This window comes from Lepidochelys kempii, chromosome 4 (assembly GCF_965140265.1).
Source record: "Lepidochelys kempii isolate rLepKem1 chromosome 4, rLepKem1.hap2, whole genome shotgun sequence".
Taxonomy (NCBI): Eukaryota; Metazoa; Chordata; order Testudines; family Cheloniidae; genus Lepidochelys; species Lepidochelys kempii.
The window spans coordinates 43,646,353-43,671,651 of record NC_133259.1 but is presented as its reverse complement, the minus strand read 5'-3'; the positions used below and the strand labels follow the sequence as shown (position 1 = coordinate 43,671,651).

At 39.1% G+C, this 25,299-nt stretch overlaps 1 protein-coding gene across 5 annotated transcripts in view; it reads right to left on the bottom strand.

The window, feature by feature from the left end:
• The window catches only part of ABHD18 (abhydrolase domain containing 18), a 51,991-nt gene that overhangs the window by 7,701 nt on the left and 18,991 nt on the right, over positions 1 to 25,299 (bottom strand). Inside the window, exons 3-11 of one of the 5 annotated variants that reach the window (XM_073341102.1) lie at positions 20,565 to 20,649; positions 19,194 to 19,294; positions 16,904 to 16,982; positions 16,728 to 16,812; positions 14,957 to 14,984; positions 12,346 to 12,484; positions 9,573 to 9,662; positions 2,854 to 2,955; positions 206 to 578 (exon numbers count right to left, since the gene is read on the bottom strand). In XM_073341102.1, the coding sequence (XP_073197203.1) occupies positions 206 to 578; positions 2,854 to 2,955; positions 9,573 to 9,662; positions 12,346 to 12,484; positions 14,957 to 14,984; positions 16,728 to 16,812; positions 16,904 to 16,982; positions 19,194 to 19,294; positions 20,565 to 20,649 (1,082 nt within the window). Of the gene's footprint in view, positions 1 to 205; positions 579 to 2,853; positions 2,956 to 9,572; positions 9,663 to 12,345; positions 12,490 to 12,958; positions 13,857 to 14,956; positions 15,055 to 16,727; positions 16,813 to 16,903; positions 16,983 to 19,193; positions 19,295 to 20,564; positions 20,650 to 25,299 lie in introns of those variants that run through there. The other 4 variants (XM_073341098.1, XM_073341101.1, XM_073341099.1 and 1 more) reach the window with 4 other exon arrangements.

The window sequence follows — 25,299 nt, the reverse complement described above, 5'->3', positions numbered from 1 at the left end:
TAGATGATCCATGTCAGATAAGTCTGATATACATATTTTTAAAAGACAACGGCGTTATATGTCCATTCTGTAAAGACAGCCATGACACACTTTCTAATTCAATATACAAGCTTTCTGAGAAAACAGTATGAATACAAAATTATTGCACAAATAGAAGTTTATTCTAGACAAATATCCCAATCTCCACATTAAAATAAATAAGTACCTGAGAAATTAGCTACATGGGTACATTCATCCATAACTCCTTTCATGAACCTTAGTGATTCTCTCTGTAAAGCGTCCCTTTTCCTCTCTTCACTTATCAGGTGCTTCTGTAGGCTGGTGAAGTTCTTATTGCTGCTGGTTGAAAATGTTTGATTTATACACTGCATTGTAGGAGCATCTTGCAGTAAGTGTTTTTCCGATGAGGCACTTAGAGTACTTTTACTAGTGCTAAGGCAGTGAATGGCTTCTGTAGACAGAATTTTGCTTGTGGTATCCAGATTCAACATTCTGGAAGTCAGAGCTAGGTTGTTCAGACTGTCCACACTGTTGGGAGAATTTTTAACAAAGTCTTGTCCCATCTTGAAAGAGTCTGTCTAAATAGAAATACAGGCCTTTTATTAAGGGTTTTTCACATTTTTTGGTCAACCTGATTAAAAAAGGGTGAGTGAATTCAGTGCTCATGACAGAGCAAAAGCTCTCGCATGAGCCAGACACAGTGCTAGGTGCACAGGCAAAGTCCAAACTTTGGCATACAGCTTGGTCAATGATCTACATCCTGACCCTTATCACCACTTTATATCCTAGTTTTGGGCCTGTCCTAAGCAGACCATCATGGAGCAATAAGTACTCAAATATGGTGGTGGCTCCTCTGATGCAGATGTCTGTCCATTATGGAAATGGAACTAAAACACAGAGTACCATGTCAGATGCAAATTACTTTTGGTTATTACTGAACTTATCTAGAATCAAACAAGTAATTAAAAAAGGAGTACCCTTATTCTGTTAAGAATCCTGTGAGCCATTCAATCCCATCACAAGTTATATTAACTGTTTTTTGACGAGTAAAGCAAGCATATATTAGGAAACATTATACATGAAACTACCTGAAAATTTCTTTGTAACTTCTCTAATCTTTTCCAATTTTGTTTCTTCTATTAAGCTTTCCCTCATATTTATGAGCATATTACAATGTTGCAGACATTACTAGAGCAGAGCTGTATCTGGACATCTGATTTATAATTCTGTATTATGCTTCCACGTTTATGTTATTTCTGTATAAAAACACTGTACTTCAGTTTCTGGGAAAAGAACTCAAGTGGTCCGCTTTTCAGAAATGTTATTCTACAAAATAGCATTGAATTTGCTAGGAAGAAGAGACTGAAAAATTAATACTAATAGTTATTTATTCAAAGACTAGAAGAAAGTCAGATACCAGTAGACAACTTATTGACCATAACTGTTGAGGCTGGGGAGAAAGCAGACATCCAAATTTCCTTTGGGAAAAGGCTATAGTCAGAGCTTGAAAAATCCATTTGCCCGTGGATACTAGGAAGTTATCCTCAAATCTGAGTTTAGTGTACATTGATAGTTTGTCAGCAAACAGCCAGCTGACAGTTCCTCTGCTGCTGTCAATACCTTAGCACTGCTGTGGTGTTGCCAGAAGAACAAGCAGAGGTCAAAGCAAGGCACCAAAGCAGTTGTGCCTCAGTTCTGAAACAGGTACCAAAGCACTAAGAAAAGCAAACAAAGTGCAGAGCAAAGGTCTAAAACTAAGTGTCCTCACTATACCAGATATGGTTAGAAGACAAAGGGCACCCAACAATTTTTTGTTGGGATCTAGTGAAGAGCTGAAGTGATTGCCATTGAACAGTCTCCTACGCACAGCTCCGTTATTGACAATGGGTCAGGAAAGAACTAAAACATACACAGGGCAGCATTTTGGTAAAGGACAATGAGACAACCTAAAACTTCCTGGGTTATATTTTTACCCCATTGCCATTGTCATCAGGGTAGAAACCCTGCAAAACCAAAGGAGTTCTACCAATCCTACTCTAATCAGAACCAGAACGGAGAAACCTGCACAAATGGTATCTTTAGAGAATAAGGTTAGATTACTAAAACACTACAAAATTGCAATTGCAGCGCATTAAAAAGCAGTCCATAACAGTGTTCATATAGGAATAATTTTACCACACTACACCTTCACAAAAGATATTTTCTTCTTAGGGTAAAGAATAATTATTTCCTAATAAATCATATACTCACACCTGGTTATGTCTTCTTTCATTGCTGAAGTATGTATAAAAATTTCAACAAAAGAATAAGCAAGGAAACTGATTCAACAGTAAGTCACTTCTTTATTTGGCACTTCAATACACTATTCCAAACTATATGGCTAATTTTCTGGGATTTGGGAATTTGGTTTTCAGTGCTTTGATTCCCCACCCCTACAAAAACCAACGTTTCAAAGAACATTCTGAAAGTTCTTAATTTTTTAAACCTTCCGGCACTCAAGAATTTTTTTTTTTTTGTTAGACATGGAGATACGATAAATTAATAGATGTACTTTATGTACCTTTATTTTGAGAACTAAAGTAAACTGGTGTCTGTAATAGCTGGTCATGAACAGTAATCTGAAGAGAGTTCAACACTTATAAAAATGCATTATATGACAATAGGAGGTATTAATCTTTGCTTATTTAAAGGTTATTTCTGCATCAAATATTTATTAAATAAAAAAAGTAAGAAACCATTAATGTTAATGAATGTCTGCTGAAATTATCTAGACATGACATTATGTATTCGATCAGATTTTGTATGTAAACTATATTTTACATAAAGCTAATAGGGAAAACAAACTGTACTTACTCCACAATATTCAAGCATTTGAATGATTTCTTCTTCATAAACAGTTTGTGTATAGTACTGTTTCTCTAGCTCTCTCCAGTTCACTGCTTTGCTTAACACACCCTGAAATTACAGTGCAAATAAGAATTCCCAGAATTAAAAAAAAAAAAAAAAATCCAAAGAATGTATTCTGAAGTGATCATCGAAGACCAAGGCAGTATAACTAAGGAAAGATGTAGAAAATAGCTAAATCTGTATATGTTAAAGTTAAGATTCCCAAACTTTATTCTAGCCAGTGTTGACTTAGAAGCTGTAACAAATTCCACAGGACACATCAGACAAGAATATCCATAACCATATTTCTTGTCTGAAAACTACATTTTTCATTACAAAAACATACCTCCCCCCCAAGCTCCATCCCTCACCTGTACATTAATCAGACCACTCTACAATAAGCAGGTGTGTAAAAAAGTATTAAAGTCCTTGCCATAGAGCGCTTATAATCAAAAGAGACATGGGTGTAATACAGAACTCTGAGTGGGGTAGGGCTACTATACCAGGAAGAATCATATTTACCTAACAGTAACAGTGATTCTTTGAGATGTGTTGTCCATATTCATTCATATTGTTACATACATCTATACATTCAATTGTTGGTGCACATGTGCCCGAGGCATTCGAGTTCAGATTATTTTGGCCAGCAGAATCTGTTGGGACTGTGACTGCACCCTCAATATCCTCGTCCTTCCGAGCTAAGGGTGTCCCCACCATCTCTCAATTCCTTCACCACTACAGAAATCAGGTATTACAGAATTCCATAATAGTGGAGGAGGGAAGGATGTGTAACCCTCAAAGGTGAGTCTCTTATAGCACAACTTAATGCATATGGAAATAAAATGAGAAAGCCCCTGCACGGATAGTAGTTTATAAAGAGAGGTCAGACTAATAACCTAGGCTTAGACCTATCAAGTTGGAAGCAAAGTACCCTAAGTATGTCTAAGATTTGAAGTTTAGCTTCCCCTTTGTTGGAATGTGGCTTCGGAAAAGAGACAGGCAGAGGTATTACTTTGATAAGATGCAAGTCAGATACTATGTTCGTCAAGAACTTTGGGTGAGACCCCTTGCTTATTCATATAAACATTGCTGTGGTATTCATCATGATCTGAATAAACTCTTAAGAATTTGGAGGAATACTGTGCACACTCGATAAATGGCGCTTAGCAGTAAGGGTACATCTGCACACTAGCTGGGAGGTGAGATTCCCAACTCGAGTAGACATGCATGCACTAGCTCTGCTTGAGCTAGCGCCTAAAAATAGTAGTGTGACTGCAATAGCACAGGCAATGTCTTCAGCTAGCCACCTGAGTATGTATCCAGGAGGTTGGCTTGGATTGTAGTTGGGTGGTTATTTTTAGGAGCAGAGCTAGTGCAGATGTCTACCCAAGCTGGGAATTACATATCTCAGCTGCTGTGTAGATGTACCCACAAGCCTAATGTTTGAAGATTGTCTAAGTAGGCTCTTCACCCAATAAGCATCTGTCGAAGTTTCTAATGGCAATGGTGGAGAGAAGGGCACTCCCTTACAAATTTGTACAAGGTCCTTCCACCAAGTTCATGACAAGACTTCTGGGAGGACCTATACCCTCACATATAGGTGATATCTGTTGGGTTGATATACAGACTTTAGCCACTCTTCACCAAATGTGAAGTCAGGCATACTGAGTTACGTCTAAGCAGGTCACCGTGTGTCCTAGAAGTCTGAGGTAAATTTCACAGATATCAGAGAATGAACTTGTAGGTGGTTAACAAGATCTGCTATGGCTTGCAATCCTTCTGGGGCAGATGGGCCATTGCTGTAGTGGAATCCAGAACTGCCCCTATAAATTCTATTTTTCAAATAGGAACTAGCACTGATTTCTCTTCAATTACCTTGAGCCCTAGAGAAGTAAAAAGTTGTAGAATATGCAGCAGAGCTGACTGAAAAAACAAAATTTATTTCTGTGAAAATTTGAGTTTTCAGAAATATTTTTCATCCCAAAATGGAATGAAAACCAAAAGTGCAAATTATGAAAAATGGAAATCCTGCAATACTGTGTTTCAGAAGCAATAAAGTGTGGTATTTCCCAAAGTGTGCTCCCCTTGATCCCCAGTTGCCAACCTGGTAGGCTGCCACAGAGCCAAAGACCCTGGAAGACCTGACAGCCGCTGACTGAAACTAAAATGATGGTCAGTTTCACAGCTGCACAACACTGAATAGCAGCATGAATCTGACAAGACTCTTATTAGCTTGATAACAAAAGTCTAGTAAATTTCATGACTGCTATTCAGTGACGGGCAGATCAATCTGACAAAAAAATGTTAATTCCAGTCCCAGTCCAGTTTCCAAAGTTCCCAATTTCCTGGCAGCCAGCACTTCTGGGAATCCTGGGAGCCCAGGGCCCTTCTCAGCCATCTTAGAGGGATGAAGGGGAGCCAGGAAGCCCTGGAAGTGCTGGCCCTGTCTGTAGTCTGTGAGAAGGTCATTAAAATTGAAACTTTTGCTGGAATGGTTCAATTGACAAGTCTGCACATTCCAAAGAAAAACGTTTCATCAGAATTTTCCAGACCACTTCTTGTCTGCTGTGTGAAATTGGTCACCTATTGTAGAGCATTCACATGAATGAGCCAATCATCTAAGTATGGGTAACTCTGAACTCCTTGTCTTCTCAGGTAAACTGCCACTACCTCTACACATTTTATAAATACCCATGGTATTGTCAACAGATCAAATGGCAGGATTCTGCATTGCTAGTGGGAATAGTCCATCTGGAACCTTCAGTATTTCCTGTAGGCAGGATGGACTGCCTTATGAAAATAAGTGTCTGAGTTCAAGAGTTGAATGCCAATCCTTTGAATCTATGGTTGGAATTGCTGAGGCCAGAGTTACCAACCTGATCTTCAACCTGCACGTAAAGGTGTTCAGCTGCCTCAGAAGTCCAGAATAGAGTGCCTGCCTGCTCCCTTTTTCTTAGAAATTATAAAATAATGGGAATAAACGCCCCTTGCATATATTCTTAAGGCACATCTTCCACTGCTCCAAGATTCAAAAGTGACTGAACTTCTTAAAGTAGCATACTTATGAGCAGGGTACCGGAGAAAATGCTAGGGAAATTGGATAGAGAGGGTTTGGGATTGGATGGAGTATCTAATCTCTAGTTTTTAGGGCCCAGAGGTCTGTGGTAATGGTGTATCAGGCCCCACAAAAATAAAATTAACATTTCCCAAAAGGAGGATGGATGTGTGCGCGCGCGGGGAGGATGAGGGGAATGGAAGAGGGAAAGAAAGAGATCCAATATAGGTTACACTTTTCTCCTCACGGAGAAGTCATATTTGCTGCCTTGATGAAGACAGAGCCTGGTAAGAAAAATGTAGTAGAGGTAGAAAAGTCTCTCCTTCGGGACTGCTGGCATTTTGGGGGATGTTCAGACTGTCTATAATGTGCATAATAGGACTGACTTTGTCAGGATTAACGTCTAAATTGCTTTCTTTTTCATGCAAGAGCACTAGAGATCTCAGCATCGCTCAAGAGTCCTTTTGAGAATGAAAAGGCTCATTAGTATTTGCACTGAAGAGTTTGCACCTTTCAAACGGTACAGCCTCTACTGTTACATGCATCCCCTTTAGGGATTCCAGACAACTGAAGCCAAGAGGATCTTATCAGGGCAATCAAAGTAGCCATGGAACTGGATGTCATGTATGCAGCATCGACCAGCCACTTGAAGAGATGTGTGCTACAAGTTGTTCCTCTACAACCACAGATTTCCAGGCCTCTGTTCTTCTGTGGAATTTTGTCAGCAAATTTGAAAATGGATTCCCAATTCAAGTCATCATATTTTGCCAATAAGGCCTGATAACTGGAGATTCTCATATGTTGACTTGATGAATAATTTTTACGACCAAAAAAATAAAAATTTCTAGCATTCTTTGTCTCAGGGTGTAGATTTCTGTTGACCACAGTGTCTGATTCTCTCATCAGGCACCACTACACCAACAATCCATGTACAGAGTGCATATAAAATTGTTCAAAGCCTGATGAAAGCACCTAGTAGCAGCAATCTGCTCTTTGTCAGAGCTAGGGAAGTTGGGGGTCTACCAAAGTAACCTGTTGGACTCCAATGGTCTCTTCATTTATGGGCACTGCAAGAGTTCCAGGCATGAAGGTGTGTAAGCTGTCCAGGAACTTGTGCGACTTCTCTAGACAACTTCCACTGGAATTTCCAGTGGATCTGCCATCCTGTGCAACAAGCACTGGAAAGTTTTGAAATCATAGGGGTCTGAGGTAGATATTGCAGATACCACAGCTTCATCAGGAAATATTAAGAAGAGAGGTTCTGGGATGGATTGATCATCCATTTGCAAATTTTCATCAGAACCCTGATCATCTTGTTCAGTCAGCACAGCTAGAGATGATTAATGCTCCCTTGTGTTTTGTAGTGGAAGAAGATCTAGTTCTGGGCTGAGATGAAGAAACTGGTTTTCTAGCCAGTTGTAATCCCTATTATGCCCAATTAGTTCAGGGGGTGCTGATGCACATATGAAGCAGAGGTCCATGAGGCAGTATCCTGCTGAGAGCTCCTATGCCTGGGCTAATAAAAGTGAGCCTTAGATACTCTCTCTTAGGCATATGGACCAGAATACTTAGACACCAGGAAATTTACTGGTGACTCCTTCCTGCCATTATCTGAGCTAGTGGAGAAGTGCTTCTCTTGTAAGGGTGCAGCAGTCTCAGCTGGAGTGCCAGGAGCACATTCATACTGCATCCTAATGAGTACTGTTGATGAAGTACGGGTGGCAGTACGGGTGGCACCTAATGAAGTACGGGTGGCAGCCAGTACAGAGGAGATACTAGAGCTGCAAGTCTAGTACCAAAGAAACCACAAGGTCCACTGACATAAGGATTCGGTACCAAGTAAGTGAACACTGTAGGCAAGTGAATGGAAGGCATTGGTACCAAAGATACGTGTACCATGGTGCACGACAGCCAAGGCATCGGTACCAGGTTATTTCTGCCTAACTGAAGAAGCCAGTACTGGGGCATGGTGACCAATGTCCAAGTGGATGTCAGAGGATGCCTTTTCATGCCTAGAACTACCCCTCCCAAAGGCAACCAGTGTGATTTCTGACTTCGCGGTAGGACCCAGTGAAAGAGAGACCCAGATCTCTTCTCCTGAAAACCCTTGGTGCTCCTGTCTCCCCAGAACCTCTGAGGTTTTACCAGCTGAGGAGGATTAGTGAAAAGTGCTAGTTTTACACATGCAAGCACAGGAGCCACCAAGTGCACTTTTTGAGGAGCACTGCTCAGGATTTTCAGTCCCAGCCACTCCACCATCTGAAAAGGTGCCCTGGCCTCTCCAGAAGAAAGTTTCAGGTGAGATTACCTTGCCCTTTGAGAACAATTAATAAATGGTATATCTGTCTGGTACATCGCTCCCACCTAGACACAATAAGCATCGTCTTTGTCCTTCATTAAGGGGCATTACTGCCCAGCAGGAAGTGCAGTTTTTAAAGCCTGGAGATTTGTATTCAGTCCTAATGACCAGTAGAGGGAAGTGTCAAGGGACAAAGAAGAGTTTCCTCTTCTGAAAAGAAACACTAACAAAATAACTAAACCTCATCCTAATGACTAACTGCTAAGTACTTATCTATTTACAAATCAATGGACAGACCACACGAAGAAAAAAATCTGGACAGTGTAAGTTCTGATTCATAGCCACGGACAGCAAGAAGGAACTGAGGAACAGTTCAGGACGCAACACTCTTTATATGCTCAGGTGGAAGATATAAGGATTTTCAGGGCACAGGCATGGTCCCAAAGGACACTGATGCACAAAGAATCCAAACTTGAGTGCAGGGGATACAGATGCACCAGTGGAATATATATATGGACAAGCACTCCAGGTAGACTGTTCCATGTGTGGTTTTCAGGAGGAGCAGGTACTTGGTAAATATTAATTAAAATATGAGTCTAGGGGCAATGGGCAGCGTACAAGAAAGTATAAATCAAAAGTTAATTAAAGAAACAAAGGGAATAGTAAGGAGAGATGTTTAGACAGAGTTTAACGAGTGAGAAAGATAATAAGATCAGAAAGTAAAGTTTATGGAGTGCTGTGAAAGTGAGGAACTTTTAAATTTATGTGGAAGAAGGGAAGCTGTTGTAATTCAAGAAGGAGTGGTGAAGACATGTTCTCAATGGTGGTCACAGTTTGAGAACCTGTTTTAAGACACCAAGTAAGAATTTCCCTTACCAGTCAGGAACCTAGAGTTACCAGGAAGAGGAATAATTAAAAAACCACAACCCTTTCCCAGTGAAATTTCAGGGTTCTCATCAAAAGCAGCAAGTTTGTTAAGTCATATTCTACTGTGTTGCATATTACTAGGATATAAAAATATTGGGCATAAACATATTAGTTTTAAATATACTATAGAATTTGAAATATTTTCTGTAAATTTACTATTTTAAAAACTCTAAATAGTTTATAACCATTATTTTTTGCATGAGACAAAAGGCAGCTTCTAGAACTATCCGGAAGCATCATTATGGGGGAGATTTTTGAAGGCTCAGAGGACAGTTGGGCATCCAATTCCCATTTGTGCCTTTGAAAAAATCTCTCCCTTATGTTAATTTGCCCAACTCAAACCTTTGAGATTTCACATCTGTTCATATTCTATAATATTAACAAAACTAAAAATAATTTAGTTACCGTAGTAAAGACGCCAGAAGCTGTAGACCAGGAAAGACAAGGAACCAATGGCAATGGTTTAGGCCAGTTTGTCACTGCTAATGAAGCCATCTGTTAAATAAAAAAAAAAAACCAAATATCAGATGATCTACTGCATTTTTTAATAAGGCATTTCAACAACATTTCTCTTTAGTCATTTTTAGAATTCTCATCTTTAAAGAATTTCTTCACACAGCAACAGATTGTCTCGTGTAGTATCAATGCTAAGCATCTTTGCAGTTATACACCTCTCCTCCACAAAATCCAGAAAGACTGATAAAGTCTATTCTCTCCAATAGTCTCTCTGATACATGTTAGCTTTGAAATCGGTTCACAGCCAAAGTAACAGTATTTCTGCTTTAGGTAAAGGAGTTTTCTTCTAATAGAACACTCATCCTAATGCAAAATGAATCAGAATTCTTCCATGAGAAGAATTTATCATTCATTTATCATCTCAACATGTCCCTCTCCTCAAGGCCTCTCAACAACCTTATAAACATATTTCAGAACAAACAAACAACTTGAAGGTGACTCACAAATAGGACTATCAAAAATTCTGCAGCTTTTGAAATAGTGTTAGGGAATTTGCATGCCACAAACAGCAAGGGCAAGAAGAGAATTGAGCATGTAAATGGACTTCTATTTTCATCTCCCTTAGAGTCCAGATAATTCCCTCTCACCTCAGAATTATCAGAGTGCACAATGAGGTAAGTTCTATTCATCACTAAATGCTGGAGCATAGATACAGCATACAGGAGGATCAGAAAAATGATTCCCCCACACCAATTGCATGGTTTTGCAAAGCTGTAGTTTAATATAATACTCTTGGGCATACTGCAGAACCATAAAGATAGCAAGAAAAAGTACTTATACACCCCACATATTTTTAATACAGAGAACTGTTAAGTGCATCTTCATTAATAAAAGAAGCAACGTAGCGAAGTGGTCAGGGAGTCCGGAGAGTATGGATTCCATCCCTGTCCTCAGTTTCCCAAAACTTTAAAATAGAGATAACAATGCTTACTTTCCTTTTTAAAGCGCTTTCTAAGGATGAAGAACACTACATACGAACTTATTGCATCGTGATGGTGTCTGGGAGCCTTCAACATGAACCAGGACCCCACTGTACCAAGTGCTATACAGACACAGAATAAAAATATGGTCCCTACCCTATAGGGTTTACAATCTCAGAGAGACAAGGTAGGTGAGGTAATATCTCTTACTGGACCAACTTCTATTGGTTAGAGAGACAAGCTTACAGAGCTCTTCTTCAGGTCTGGGAAAACTTTGGACTGGACTACACTATACAATTAGATCAATGTAAGCTGCCTTGCATCAACCTTGCTAGGGAAGTGTTTTCATGTAAATTTGGCTCCCACTGATGTAAGTGCCTCTCTCTGCTGATTTAATAACACCACCTCCCCGAGTGGCACACAGTCACGGTCAATGTGATTAGGTCGACACAATGTCAGTGTAGACACTCCATTGCTTACATAGACTGTTACTGGCCTCCAGGAGCCGTCCCACGATGCCCCACATTGACAATACAATCAATACAAACTCTCCTGGTAAGGAAGTGCACTGTCAACACAAGGAGACAAGTGTACACACACACACGTGATTTAATAATTGTGGTGGCTTTATGCTAACCTAAGTTAGATCAACATAATTTTGTTGTGTAGACATGGTCTTACTCAGTGTCACAGATAAATACAAGATGGAACAGATTGTTTAGCATAAGTAAAAAGAAAAGGAGTACTTGTGGCACCTTAGAGACTAACCAATTTATTTGAGCATAAGCTTTCGTGAGCATCCGATGAAGTGAGCTGTAGCTCACGAAAGCTTATGCTCAAATAAATTGGTTAGTCTCTAAGGTGCCACAAAGTACTCCTTTTCTTTTTACTTACGCTAAACAATCTGTTCCATCTTGTATTTAAGTAAAAAGAAAAGGAGTACTTGTGGCACCTTAGAGACTAACCAATTTATTTGAGCATAAGCTTTCGAGAGCTACAGCTCACTTCATCGGATGCTCACGAAAGCTTATGCTCAAATAAATCGGTTAGTCTCTAAGGTGCCACAAGTACTCCTTTTCTTTTTGCGAATACAGACTAACACGGCTGCTACTCTGAAATTTAGCATAAGTAGTTAACACATATTTCAAGGGACCATTCAAGGTGAAGTGGCCCATTAATGTCCCTCCAGTCATGGGGAGGGAGAAAGCAGCTGGGGAATTGTTAGTGGGTTATAGATTGTTGCAATAAGATATAAATCCAGTAACTGTATTCAGTCCATGATTTTTAGTGTCTAGCAGAATTACAAATGTAAGTTCCCAGGCTTGTCTTTTGAAAGGTTTGTACAGGTTTCCTTTGAGGATAAGGACTGTTCACCCACTGGGCCTGAGCCCTACGGTATGTCAACATTTAAATAGCTAAATTAACAGATTAAACTGCATGACAATAAAAGTTATTGAGAATTACACTACTAGATTAACCTGCAATAACCTGAACATTCATCTGTAAGGGAGTTTTATGGTATATATACACAGTGAGAATACATCTGCATATTCTCAATATGTGCATGTCATGCCTAAATATCAAGTTATGTTGCTAGTTATTCTAAACTTGTTCATTTTAAAATAATCAGCATATGAACACTGTAAACTGATAGGTTTCCCTAATTATTAACGTACATATATCATGCCAAGAAATAAAAAATAAAATAAAACAAATTGCTAACAGTAAATATAAAGGCTTACATGTCCTCCCATGGATATTCCAGTCATCCCTAGAGGTCCATAGCCCTCTCTCTCTAGCCAGTGCAAAAGAGCTGCTGATTCTAAAACAAGAGCTCCTCCCATCACAAACAGGTCAGAGACATTTTTTAAACTTGATCTTCTTTCCTCACCAGAAAAGAAAAAAGAAATAGTTTATTTTCCAATATCAGATGTGCAGTGTCTTCATTTAATCAGTCTACTTTTACTCTTAAACAGAGCCTGGTCATACTCCCAATGAAGCCAATGGCTGAATTTCTATTGAAATCAATAGAAGGAGTGAGTCCAGAGTCTTCAGTAGCTTTTTACATTCAAGGCCCACATGACTTGTGTTTGTTTCTTTTTTTTTATAATTGTTTGTGATCTAGGCCTAAATGAAGACTAGAAGTAAGCACCGTCTAAATTACTAGTGTAGAATTACGGAACACCGTATCGTCAAATAACTGAGGTATTGCAAGCATTGGAAACTCATGAGCAGTAATCTTCTGTGCTATGAAGTAACAACGGTCCTTTTTCTTTTAAATCAAACAAAGCTAAGTGATACAGTGCTAGGTATACAAGATGTCACTGGCAGAGACAACCCCATTTCCTTATTTACCTGTTGTACATCACTGAAAATTGCACACAACATGTGAAGAGCAATCAGTAAGTCAGCTTTGGAACAATCATCAGTGCCACTGTAAGACTGAAATTATAAAGTGGGAAGTTTGTCACTGCCCTGAGAAATCTGTGTAGTGTCTCCTACAATGCATTAAACATTTAAAGAAAACAAAAAAGAAAAATGGAAAGCTATTCAATTTGAACTCTCACAGTGACCAGAAGTCTAATAGTTATTTGCATATTGGGCCTCAACGGTGCAATTACTCCATGTGCTGAACACTTAAGTGAATGGAGTATGGCATACACAACAACTACAGCACTGTGCTTGGACAAAGCAGTTTATTGTAAATATTATCTTGTTTTCAATATCATGTCTCTAAGTTACATGAGGCTATAGCCCTCTTGTACCAAAATATCATTATACTTGGGATACATTTTGAGACAGAAGGACAGACTATTAGAACTGTTCTGTAAGCTAGGGGAGAAACAAGGATACCAATGGCTGTTGTGGACCAATATTTATAGGATATTTTAAACACTCCTATTGCTTAGTACTTTGTTATTAAAGGTACTTCAGTTCTCTACTATGACTGTCATGCTAATTCAATGATTTACAAGTACATTCCTTAGAATGCTACTACTGCTTTGAAGCCTTCTACTGAAATGTGCACATTTTCAGTTTGGGACAACAGAGCATTTGCCCATTATCTGCAAAATGGAAGTATTATTCTATCAAGTTGGACAGCTGAGACTAGTGCACAGAATTTGCATAGTGGAGGGAAGATTTTTATACTTTTTTGTTTTTCTGAGGTGAATAGTATCCCAATAGCAGAAAACCCACTAGCTATATTTCAGCATTGTACCTATTTGGTGTGTCTTATTGTGATTTTAAAAATGCCAAATGTTATCAAAACAATGATATCTTTTTTTAAAAAAAAAACAAAAAACGTAGGTGTCAAAAAGAGCACTTTCCCCAAAAAATCTTTAATTAAAAAAATCCCAATAAAGATAATGAATTAGGTTTACTAAATTATTCAGACCAATAAACTAATTATAATGCAACAACAACTATTTTGGAAGGTACTCAAGGCTATTTTTTTTTAAAACTGCTTTAACTTTCACTTCTCTCAAAGGTAAATCCTTAATTAGCTTTTATAATTAGAAGAAAATTAAATGTTTAACTCATGGAAGATGCTGATGAAGCACTACTGAAAGCAACAAGCTCTAAGAATTGTACTTTACAAACAAATTAGTTTCCTCTTCTTTTTGGAGGTAGCTAAGCAAGCAGAATAAAACCAGTCTTTTTAAACCAGTCAGCCCCATTTCATCTTTTGTAACTACTGGTCTGCAAGGAACATTTGGCAAACTAACACCTTTATTTTGCCTCAGATACAGGATCTACTGCCCTATTTATATTCTAGCACTTGCAAATACAAAGGCCAACATTTTGTTTTGTTTTGTTTTTTAAATTAGTCCCTAAGATTAGGCTTCTAAGTCCATATTTAGGCAACTGAATAAGTGACTTGATTTTCAAAGATGCTGGGTACTCTGCAACTCCCACTAGCATGAGCTTCAGGGTAACCAGCATCTCTGAAAATCAAGTCACTTATTCAGTTGCCTAACTTTAGACACTTAAATGTGGCCCAAAAACTATTTCTTCAAAGATACTCAATATTGCACAGAATTTGCACAAGTGCAATGTATGAACTGGTAAAATGCACTGTTTCTTGATTGTACCCCTGCTGATGTGGTTTTTAAAAAAAGTCCATCTACTTTGGGTGGAAAGTGCGAACCTATGCATTTAAGCATCAAAATCCACATAAAGCAGTCAAGCAAAGTGTCTACAACTTCACATAAACAAGGTATAGCTGAGCCAAGTCTGCCGCTATTTATAACAAGTTATCAAGGTTTCTATGTTTTAAAGTTTCTGGTCTTCTTAAAAAACCCACTGTCTTGAGGACAGAAAATAGCTGTGAGAAGTCATCTTAATACTTACATTTGGTCCTTAGGTTTTCTGCAGCCATGTAAAGACCCAAGTTAAAGAAAATAAACAAATGTAAATACATTCATTTTGTAGGCATCACTAGATAACTTTTTATTTTAACTCTTACATTTTAAAATTGAGACTAAAATTAAAAAACCACTTATGTCAGCTGTACAGTGAGGAATTAAATTCTGTAAATTATTACCAAATTACATTGTTTTATTGGTACAAAATAAAACAAAAGTGTAGATTGTGATGAAGTCATTCATAATTTAGGACAGTGCTCTAATGAAGTAAGTAGTAAAGGAAAAAAAACAAGTGTGATAGTTTGAGTTTTCTGAGTGAAACCTGGTGTAGGCATTTGGAGGCAGTTACTGAACACTGGAAAAGAGGATGGATACAGGATGGTAGCTTTTGTCGACAGATAGAAGAAAAATAGCTAAAATGTTAGTGATAAGGCAGGTGAACATTATCAAACAGATTTGTGGTACCAACAGTTTGTATTCAACAAGTGAAGGCATGAGAAGCAAACACTTTTTTTGGGGAGGGGCAGGGTGTTGGGAGAGAGATCATTTTGTCAAAAAAAGACACCCCCTCCACCCCCCAAAAAAAGACATATTTGGCTAGTTCTCCTAGTTGGCCATGGCTAAGAGAAGTTTGTCAGCTACGTTAATGATTGGGTTACAAAGAGATCAGTATCAAACTAGTACCCCAGTAACCAAGGAGAGTGGTTTGGAAGATTTTTTGTTTGTTTGTTTTTTTTTTTAAGTCCAGAAGAGTAACACCTGATGAAATAGCCAGTCTAACACATCATCTGCGTTGTATTCCATGGTTATGCACTTAGAGACACCACTATGGTTGATGTAATAAGATTACAGTAAGGAGTCACATCTCTATGACCAACAGCCATATCCTGACTTTCATAGAATCATAGAATATCAGGGTTGGAAGGGACCTCAGGAGGTCATCTAGTCCAACCCCCTGCTCAAAGCAGAACCAATCCCCAACTAAATCATCCCAGCCATGGCTTTGTCAAGCCTGACCTTAAAAACTTTTAAGGAAGGAGATTCCACCAGCTCCCTAGGTAACGCATTCCAGTGTTTCAACACCCTCCTAGTGAAAAAGGTTTTCCTAATATCCAACCTAAACCTCCCCCACTGCAACTTGAGACCATTACTCCTTGTTCTGTCATCAGCTACCACTGAGAACAGTCTAGAGCCATCCTCTTTGGAACCCCCTTTCAGGTAGTTGAAAGCAGCTATCAAAGCAGCTTTCTACTGACCTATGACAGGGGCTCTCAACCTTTCCAGACTACTGTGCCCCTTTCAGGAGTCCGATTTGTCTTGCGTACCCCAAGGTTCACCTCACTTAAAAGCTACTTGCTTACAAAATCAGACATAAAATTACAAAAAAGAGTCACAGCACACTATTATTGAAAAATTGCATACTTTCTCATTTTTACCATACAATTATAAAATAAACCAATTGGAATATAAATATTGTACTTGCATTTCAATGTATAGAGCAGTATAAACAAGTCATTGTCTGTATGAAATTTTAGTTTGTACTGATTTCACTTGTGCTTTTTATGTAGCCTGTTGTAAAGCTAGGCTAATATCTAGATGAGTTGATGTACCCCTGGAAGACCTCTGTGTACCTCTGGTTGAAAACCACTCATCTATGTAATCTGTACCATTTTGATAAAATAATGTTATTCTGTCTTCCTCCTCTTGGTTAGCACTTTGAGACATGTTAAAGCATTTTGTTTTCAACAAAAGGATATAGTAAGGGTTTTCTAACAATAGAGAAGCCATGCAAGCCTCTTTGATCATTGGACGGGCCATTAGTGTGCGTCTTCTCCAGTAGTACTGAAGAGGAAATGTTAAAACAAGAACACAGTTAAAAGATTACTGTTAAACTTTAAAATATTAATGAGAAATAAAACTTTTATATACTTACGTGATCTCCAGTGCCTGCTAGATGAATGCACACAGGTTTGTATTTGCTGTTCCATCTCTTTGGTATTATGAACTGAAACCTATCAAAAGCACACTATTTAATATACAAGATAACATAGCAAGATATTCACACTCATGAAAGTTAAACCACCAAACTACACCCTGAAAAAATAGTTTGGTTACATGCTCAGGCAAACTGCCGTTAGTCTAGCAATATAATTTTTTCATGAATGAAATTAAGAGCACATCAAAAAGTTTTCACCTTCAGAAAGTCACAAACACCAAGAAGAAAGGGAGTTATAACCTGAAAGGTCGCGCTCCAAATGAGATTACCACTTCATTATTGTATTCTAAACTTTACTGAATAGAGAAGTGGAGCCTGAGATTAGGCAAGCGTGGCTAGATCCCCTAAGCCACACACACTGTTCTCCTTAAATGGGCGGGAACTAAAAGTGAAAATTAAAAAGGAACAATACAGTTTAAAAAAAAAAAAATACAGCCAACAAGTGTTTCTATATATAAAAAACGGTTTTCTACATCCTCTTCCCCCCCCCCCCCCCCCAAATCACTCAGTTTCTTCGGTTATTCCTTCCTTTACCCCCGCCAAGCTTTTCTCAGGCCAGCTGTAACCTACACAAGCAAACCACTTCTGTTGAGCTATTGGTTTTTCACCACAGGGGGGTGTCCTGGTGCAATAAAAATTGCTTCTTTATGGAAAAACGTTCACACACAACTAGCTAAACTAACCATATTTGAAAAGCACACAAAGTCCACTACAGTGCTGCCTTTCACACATGAAGACATTAAAACTCAAAATAACTTTTATTAATGGATTTAATTTGATGTTCTGAGTTTGAAAGAAAATCAACTTGTCTTTATCTAACCTAGTGTATTTTGGATTTTTAATAGCACCTATAACTTATCTAACCACTGCATGAGAGTATGTGGAAACTATTAGTAAATTGCATTTTCAGCTGTGGTATCAGTCAGGCCAGGAATTTTAAGTAGTGACTCCCTTTATATTCAACAACAGGGAGTAAAAGAAGACACTATGGATGCCTATTGAGCATTTTTTAAATAATGTCTTCAGAGAAGGTAAGCTGTAACAAAGATGTATTGACTGGTCACAGCTGTTGATGTCATGACTTCAAGGCCTCCTAGATTGAAGTAAATTTTTATGCCCAAAGCAAAGCTTGACAAACTTAAGACTTCTGCTAGCACGAAGTCTAGCTCTGCTAGCTAGAAGCCAGTACAAAATGATGTTCCCTACCCTAACTCCAAAGCAAGGCTCAGTGAACCTTGAGAGATGGTGAGATTATTAGTATACCACCACCACCCAACTGCTTGAGTGTGTATGCATAACAAGACTTCCTCAAGGGTACTACTACTTTGTTTGGTTTCTCAAATAGAAAACACAAACCAAATTCAATGTATGAGCTATAGTGAAGTTAACAGATTGTGTGCATACATACTTCTGATAATAAAAGTGGAATAAATTAATAAATATAGAGTGTTTCTTAAGAAAATAATCCATTTTTTCCTTCAGTTACAGAAATGAGAAACTATTTTCTTGGATAAACTGCTAGCCTTTACAAAAATTCATAATTGCAAGGGAATTGCATTTCTCCATCTTGGACATGTGATGTGAGTTGTATATTTCACAAACAAAAAAACAAAACAAAACAAGTATTTTAAAAATAAGGAAGAGATCAGTTTCAAAACATTACTTGATGTTGTGGCAGACTGACAAAGGCCAATAAATCCAAGTCAAGGCTGTTTGTTAGTACTTTTGCTTATATATGAACCATTTCCCCCCCTTTACAAAGGAGGTAGTTAAGAACAGATCATAGTCATATTAGAATTCTTTGGCTTTCCTGCCTCATAACTAGTTATCAATATGTAGTTATAGATGTTCCAGTAATTAAAACTTTACTAAGTGAACATGTAAAACTTTTCTAATGGGATTACATTTCCATTTTCAGAATTAAACCACATCATAGCACGTCTTGTTTTGCTAGCACCACCCCAATTTAGAATAAGCTCATCTAGAAAATAAACCATTCATCCAAAGATGGAACCATCAAATGAACTACATGCATTTTCATTCTAACTTAAAACATCTAAATATTTTTCAACACAGATCACAGTCTGAACCATTTTTAAACAAAACTGAGTATTCTGATTGTAGCTGTAATAAAGAATGTCGTATAAGTAATTTTTATAATATAGATTTCTTTGATTTCACCTACAGAGCTAGTTTCAGAACCAAATTGTTACTTCCTTTCCCTTACCTTGCTATGATGGATTCAGTTGGCAGGATATTGGGAATGTAGTGAATCAAAGGGGAAATGAAGTGCCCATTGAGTATTTTACAGTCGGATTGCTCCTCAACCTATGGAAAGAACTGAAAGTTAAAAGTGTGTATGATCAGCACACTTTATATGGACTGAAGGCTGAACATTAACGTATGGGTTCCTAGGCTGGAATCAAATTTTAGCACAAAAATCCACAAGCAGTTTTGAAAGTATAATTTCAATCATTATAATACATGAGCATTAAAAAAAGTCTACCACGAGCCATTTCCACCTCACTTAAATAAAAATCAGCTGTTATAACAAAATTCAGTTTTTAATGCACTAAAAGCCTAAATAGGGATTGAGTTGTTGTTTTTGTTTGGACACACCTGTGTTTTCTCCCATGCCACCCCAAAGGATGGGAAAAACTTCACAATAAAATCTGTACAGCTATTGCTCTATCCTAATAAATCCCTTCTTACAACTCACCTCTGCAATGATGTAAAAACCTGTCTGCTGATGATGGACAGACAGATGACTAACTGTAACAACTTCTCACCTTCCCATTCCTTTCTTCCTTACTAACTCCAACAGTCCTGACATTCTCCTCATACTACCTCTACTCTCAATGAAAAATACCAAAATATCTGGTTTACCGAACTATGCCAGTCACCATTTTCATTTGCTTGTATGTTACTCCTCTCTCCCAGCCCTTTGTTTATACCTTTTGGATTTTATAATCTCAGGGACAGAATTGTCCCTTATATACGTCTGTGTCACACCCAGCACAATGGGCCCTTAAATCCTCACTGGAGCATTTGGGCGCTACTATAAGTGCTTCTTTAATAATACTGAATGCAGATATGCAATTTCTCACGACGTTAATTACTACATATCTAGTTACATGAAAAGCATGCTTTCTTCTTTTTCCCAGTGGAATCCTATAATCTCCAACCACCTCTACACCCTCCACTATATATTTACTCCTTTCTTTAATATTTCAGTGGTCTTTTCACCGACGGACAGCTTGGTGCATCCCTCTGGAATCTTTCAATGCCACTTCTCAGTCAGATAGAGGAACTACTAGCGCAAACTACATACTCCCCCCGCAAATGCTTACCACGTTTCTTCTGCCACTGTGATGGCCCAAGATCATGCTCTGAATTCTGATCTCAAATCAGTAACACATGCTGTACTGACATTAGGTTGAGCCAAATCATCAATAAAACCTATAATTCACATTGCACTAAACCTAACTTCTTTCCTCTCCAGTACAGAGAGCTTACTAAAGACTTAATTTCACTTCACTCATATATAATATGTGGGAACATAATTTTAGTTACAGTTACATTTTTTGCTATTGAATACCTTGTCAATGAACACTGGATAATCTCTTGGAACCAGCTTCTGGCATTTCTCCCGGTTTCCAATAATCTTTCTGAATTCAAATATTCTGTTAAAAAGCAAGATACAGAACAGAGTCAAGTCTTTTTTACCTGAGTATTTCTTTACATCAAAATCAGAATTCATGCTTTTATCTGAATTTGTACATCTTTCCTGTATGAAAGAGGTTAAACTAAAGGAGAGACAAAGGCCAGGAAGTTATTTAATTTGAAATCAACTTCTCATTTCTGAGTATACCAGCCTAGTGAGAGCTGTATCAGTTTGGCTTTTGCAGAAAAGGAATAGCTAGAATTGTTTTACTACATTGCTTCGTTTTGCCAATTTTTAAAAAACATTATTTTATACCTTTTTTTATGAAGATTTAACTTCCAAATTCAGCCTAGGTCAGATTAAGGCATAAACATTATAGGGCCAGGCCTAGAATACTAGCTCCTGAAGTCATGTGATTACACCAGACTCTCACCATTCATTTTAAGAAAAATTAAGTTTAGTCCTCATTGTTGCAAAGAAATACTTGAAAGTGTGGCCCGAGTAATTGATACAGCGACACCTACCTGAATCTGCAGATCACTTGAAACAATAGATCTGAGCAGGGTTAACTGCCACATCCATCTCAATAGGGTGTTACCTGCAAGACCTATGGCTCTAGAGGACCGTGTCCAATATTGCCTCAGAAGAAAAGTGAAATGGTGGGTCCGCCCACCACAGCAAATTAGCCCAGGACCCAGGGTGTAACGCTGGATATGTCTGCTCAGCAACTAGACACCGGCAGCTGGCCAGTGTTAGCTGACACGGGTTCACAGGCTGCAAGGCTGTTTCATTGCTATGTAGACTTCCAGGCTCAGGCTAGAGCCTGGGATCTAGGACTCTGCAGGGTGGGATAGTCCCAGAGGTTGGGCTCCAGCCCAAGCCTGGAAGTCTACACAGCAATGAAACAGCCCTGTAACCTGAGCCTGAGTCAGCTGGCATGGGCCAGCCACACGGTTTTCTATGCTGTGTAGACATACCCACTGAGGCCTCACTCCTGCCTCTTCAGAGTGAGGGAGAGGGGACCACTGCTGCCAAGGAAGACAGGGGACAAACATATAGGGGCCTATGCTGCTGCCTTTGTCTTGCTTGGAGAGGAGGCAGGCCATCTTCTTGCTGCTACTTGGTAGGGTACAGGGCCTTAGCACAAGGCAAGGGTGTGGGGACAAAGCCTTAATTCAATCCCAAATATGGGGGAAATGGCACTTATGTGATCCCCTATAGGGAAGCCAACTACAGAACACTGTTAAAGTGACACCTGCAGTATGGAATAAAGCTTAGTAAAGTAAGTTAACGTTAGCTAAGCCTACTACATAGGAACTAGATCTTGCACTGGCAGGGGGAAAGTGGGCTAACATTTTTTCCAGCAATAGCTTATGACCTTTGCTAGGACATAATATAAGAATAAGAGCTGGCAATAAATCAACTGGCATGCAAAGTATCAGTGTCTCTAAAAGAGAACATTGGTGAGTGGCTCTCTCTCAACCTCTTTGTATTTTCTGTAGTTTTTCCTGTACCTTTGCTCAGGAAGAAAATTCCAGTAGATGTCAGGGTCAGAACTACAGTCATAATTATAGGTACATTTGCACCTGCGATATATATCAAACGACACTTACTTTCCTAGTTTTACATACGTTATTATACACATGGAATACGCTGACTTCCCCCCCCAGTATATCCTGCAATCTAACCAATTTCTACTCCACAACATAGTATTTTTATCTAGTTGGTATGTTTGGGTTTTTGGTTTTTTAAATCCCTATTATACAGAAATGTGAATTATAACAAATGCTACAGTTAGTTATAAAATGGCTTCCATTTTAACCCATTATTTCAGATACATGTAACAGCTTTCTGGAAAATATTCACATGCCTTTGCTTGACTCTACTGATTTTCTGGGCGCATTAGTGGTTGAGAGATAATTCCCCCAAATGTTACAATATCTCTGGTGCAGCTCATCCAGATTACCCTTTGGAATTTTATTTTGAACATATTTAGAAAATACCATTCTGTTTTTCTATAGTCACAAAGCAAATAAATTAATCTTCATCAAATGCTTCCCCTTCCCATTCATCCAAATTAAAATGAGTCTGATCCTCAAAAGGATGACCTTTTCTAATAATAGAATGTTACATGTAACAAACAGCTCTGAAGTTATCCCCTATTCTATTTTCAATAGACATAGACAGGGTTGAATGGAAGTTATGAAGTCAGTTGGTATTGGGCCAAAATTCTCAAGTGACTTGCCATACAACAGATCAACAGCCAAAATTAGCATTAACCATGAAACCCTGTCCCAAGGACTTTGTAGGACGAGAATGGGGATTCTTCCTACTAGTTTAGTTTAGCAGCACAAATTATGAGCACTTTATACAACAAGGAACTAAAGGAGCATGGTTGAGGTTGGAAATTCCCAGGATACCTTTAAATTACGTGCGGATGAGATTGTTTTTAGATACCAATACTAATTAGTGCAGAATATGCCACACCAAATTCAGTCATTTAGTCCTATGGAGTTTTACCAGGGTTAATCTGGCCCATAATCTTTAAACTGTGAATGCTTTTTCACTCTGTGAAAAAAGTCAGTCAATACAACTCCACCTCAATGCTCACAAAAAGGTCAAAAATGGACAATATTCATTTTATAGTCCTCAGAAAGTATAGTTCTAAAGTTTCAACCTCTGTTATAAAAATACCGTAAATTAACAACATTGGGGGAAAAAAATCTTCGAAGTGGAATTTACTTTAAACCATTTATGCTGTCTGTTCTTTGTGTTTCTGTGAACCTGAACAGATTAGTAAAGTTTCTGGTTTTCATATATTAGTACAATGCTACAAGATTTAGATAGCAAACGTTGCATAAGAATGTTTAAGTCCAAACAAAATACTGTTTTCTCCGAATATATTTTTAATTAAAGATCACATCTGTTTAAGGGTTTGGGGTTTTTTTTTTAACCTTAAAAGAAGTAACTATTTACTTACTTTACAGTAACTTAATTCTTCGAGATGTATTCTCCACATGTACTCCACTTTTGGCAAGAATGGGCCCAAATACATTAAATAAGAATCTTTTTGACATCAGTGTCTTCTTGGGCTGCGCCTTGTGGAGGCAGAGGGCATAAAGGATGGGCCCTATAAAAGGGCTGCCGGGCCAGAGGGCTGCCAATTTCTCTCCAGCTTTGGAGAGGGAAAGACTGGCTGCCTGCAAGCAGAAAGGGGTACCTTGGACAGAGTAGTGGTGGGAAGAGCAGGAGGAGCTGAGGAGCTCCAGCCTGGCGAACTCCCCAGCTGAGGCTTTGCTTCCAAGGCCTGAGGAGGTACTGGGGCTGTGGGGAAGCAGCCAGGGAAGGAAGAGGCAGCCGGTCCAACCTCCTTGCCGATGATGAGTGGCCACTTCAGACTGCAGTTTGCCCAAGAGACAGGGCTAGATGAAGACTGGCAATGTTGCGTCACTGAGGCGAGGTGGGATTAGGGAATTGAAGTTCCCCAGGAAAGAGAGGACCCCTCCGTCTGGGAGCACTACTGTGGGGCAGTACCCCAGAGAAGGGGCACCACGGCTCATGAGGCCTACACTGACACCAGTGGTAAGACAAGTAGCAACAGCAGGAGAGACACAGCCCAACAGAAGGCGCTCTAGAGATGGAAAAGCTAATTCCTGAGGTAACCAGCAGGAGGTGCCATGGCAGCGAGTGCACACCATGCTACAGTGCAACTGATTGTTCCTTTCTGTGTGCAATACTTTGCATTTGTCCTTATTGAATTTCATCCTGTTTACTTCAGATCACTTCTCCAGATTGTCCAGATTATTTTGAATTTTAAACCTAAGCTCCAACACACTTGCAACCCCTCCCATCTTGGTATCATCCACAAACTTTACAAGTGCACTCTCTATGCCATAACTGATCCTTGTGGGACCCCACTCAATATCCCCTTACAGCTTGACTGTGAGCCACAGACAACTACTCTCTGGGAATGGTTTTCCAATCTGTTAAAGAAATTGGAAGTATGCACCCACCTTATAGTAGCTCCATCTAGGGTGTATTTCCCTAGTTTGTTTATGAGAGGATACGAGACAGTATCAAAAGCCTTACCAAAGTCAAGATATACCTCATCTACTGTTTCCCCCCTATCCACAAGGCTTGCTACCCTCTCAAGAGACATCAGCCAGCCAGCATCCAGGCTGAGAGAGGGATGCCGGATCCAGGCACAGGACTTGTCTCCCTGATTGTGCATTCATGTTTGGGTGTGTTAGGAGCATGATCATGGACCATGATGACAGGTGCATGCAGTTCGAGTACCAAAACTGTACAGGCCACGCTGAGGCTTTCATCATTATAGCTGCATCCTGTATGATCTTCCTGAGAACTCTCAGCATCTGGGGAATTGGCAACGGTAGTAAGCAAGCACACAAGAGCCCTGGTGGCCATGGGCTCAGTAGGGTGTCCAGGGAGCCAGCACAGGTTCCTCCTCTGGAGCAGAATCTGCAGCACTCCTTGACCTATTCACATCTAATCAGAACCAATTTTGGGAATCACCACCTGTGAAAGATGTCTTGCTGAATGCTGTCTTGGACAGCTATTGAATAGTTGCTTAGAGTATTGTCCACCCGGTGAGATGGTCCACCACGAGGTTTCATAGCCTGGGAAGGTGGAGGGCTAGTGGTAAAATGGT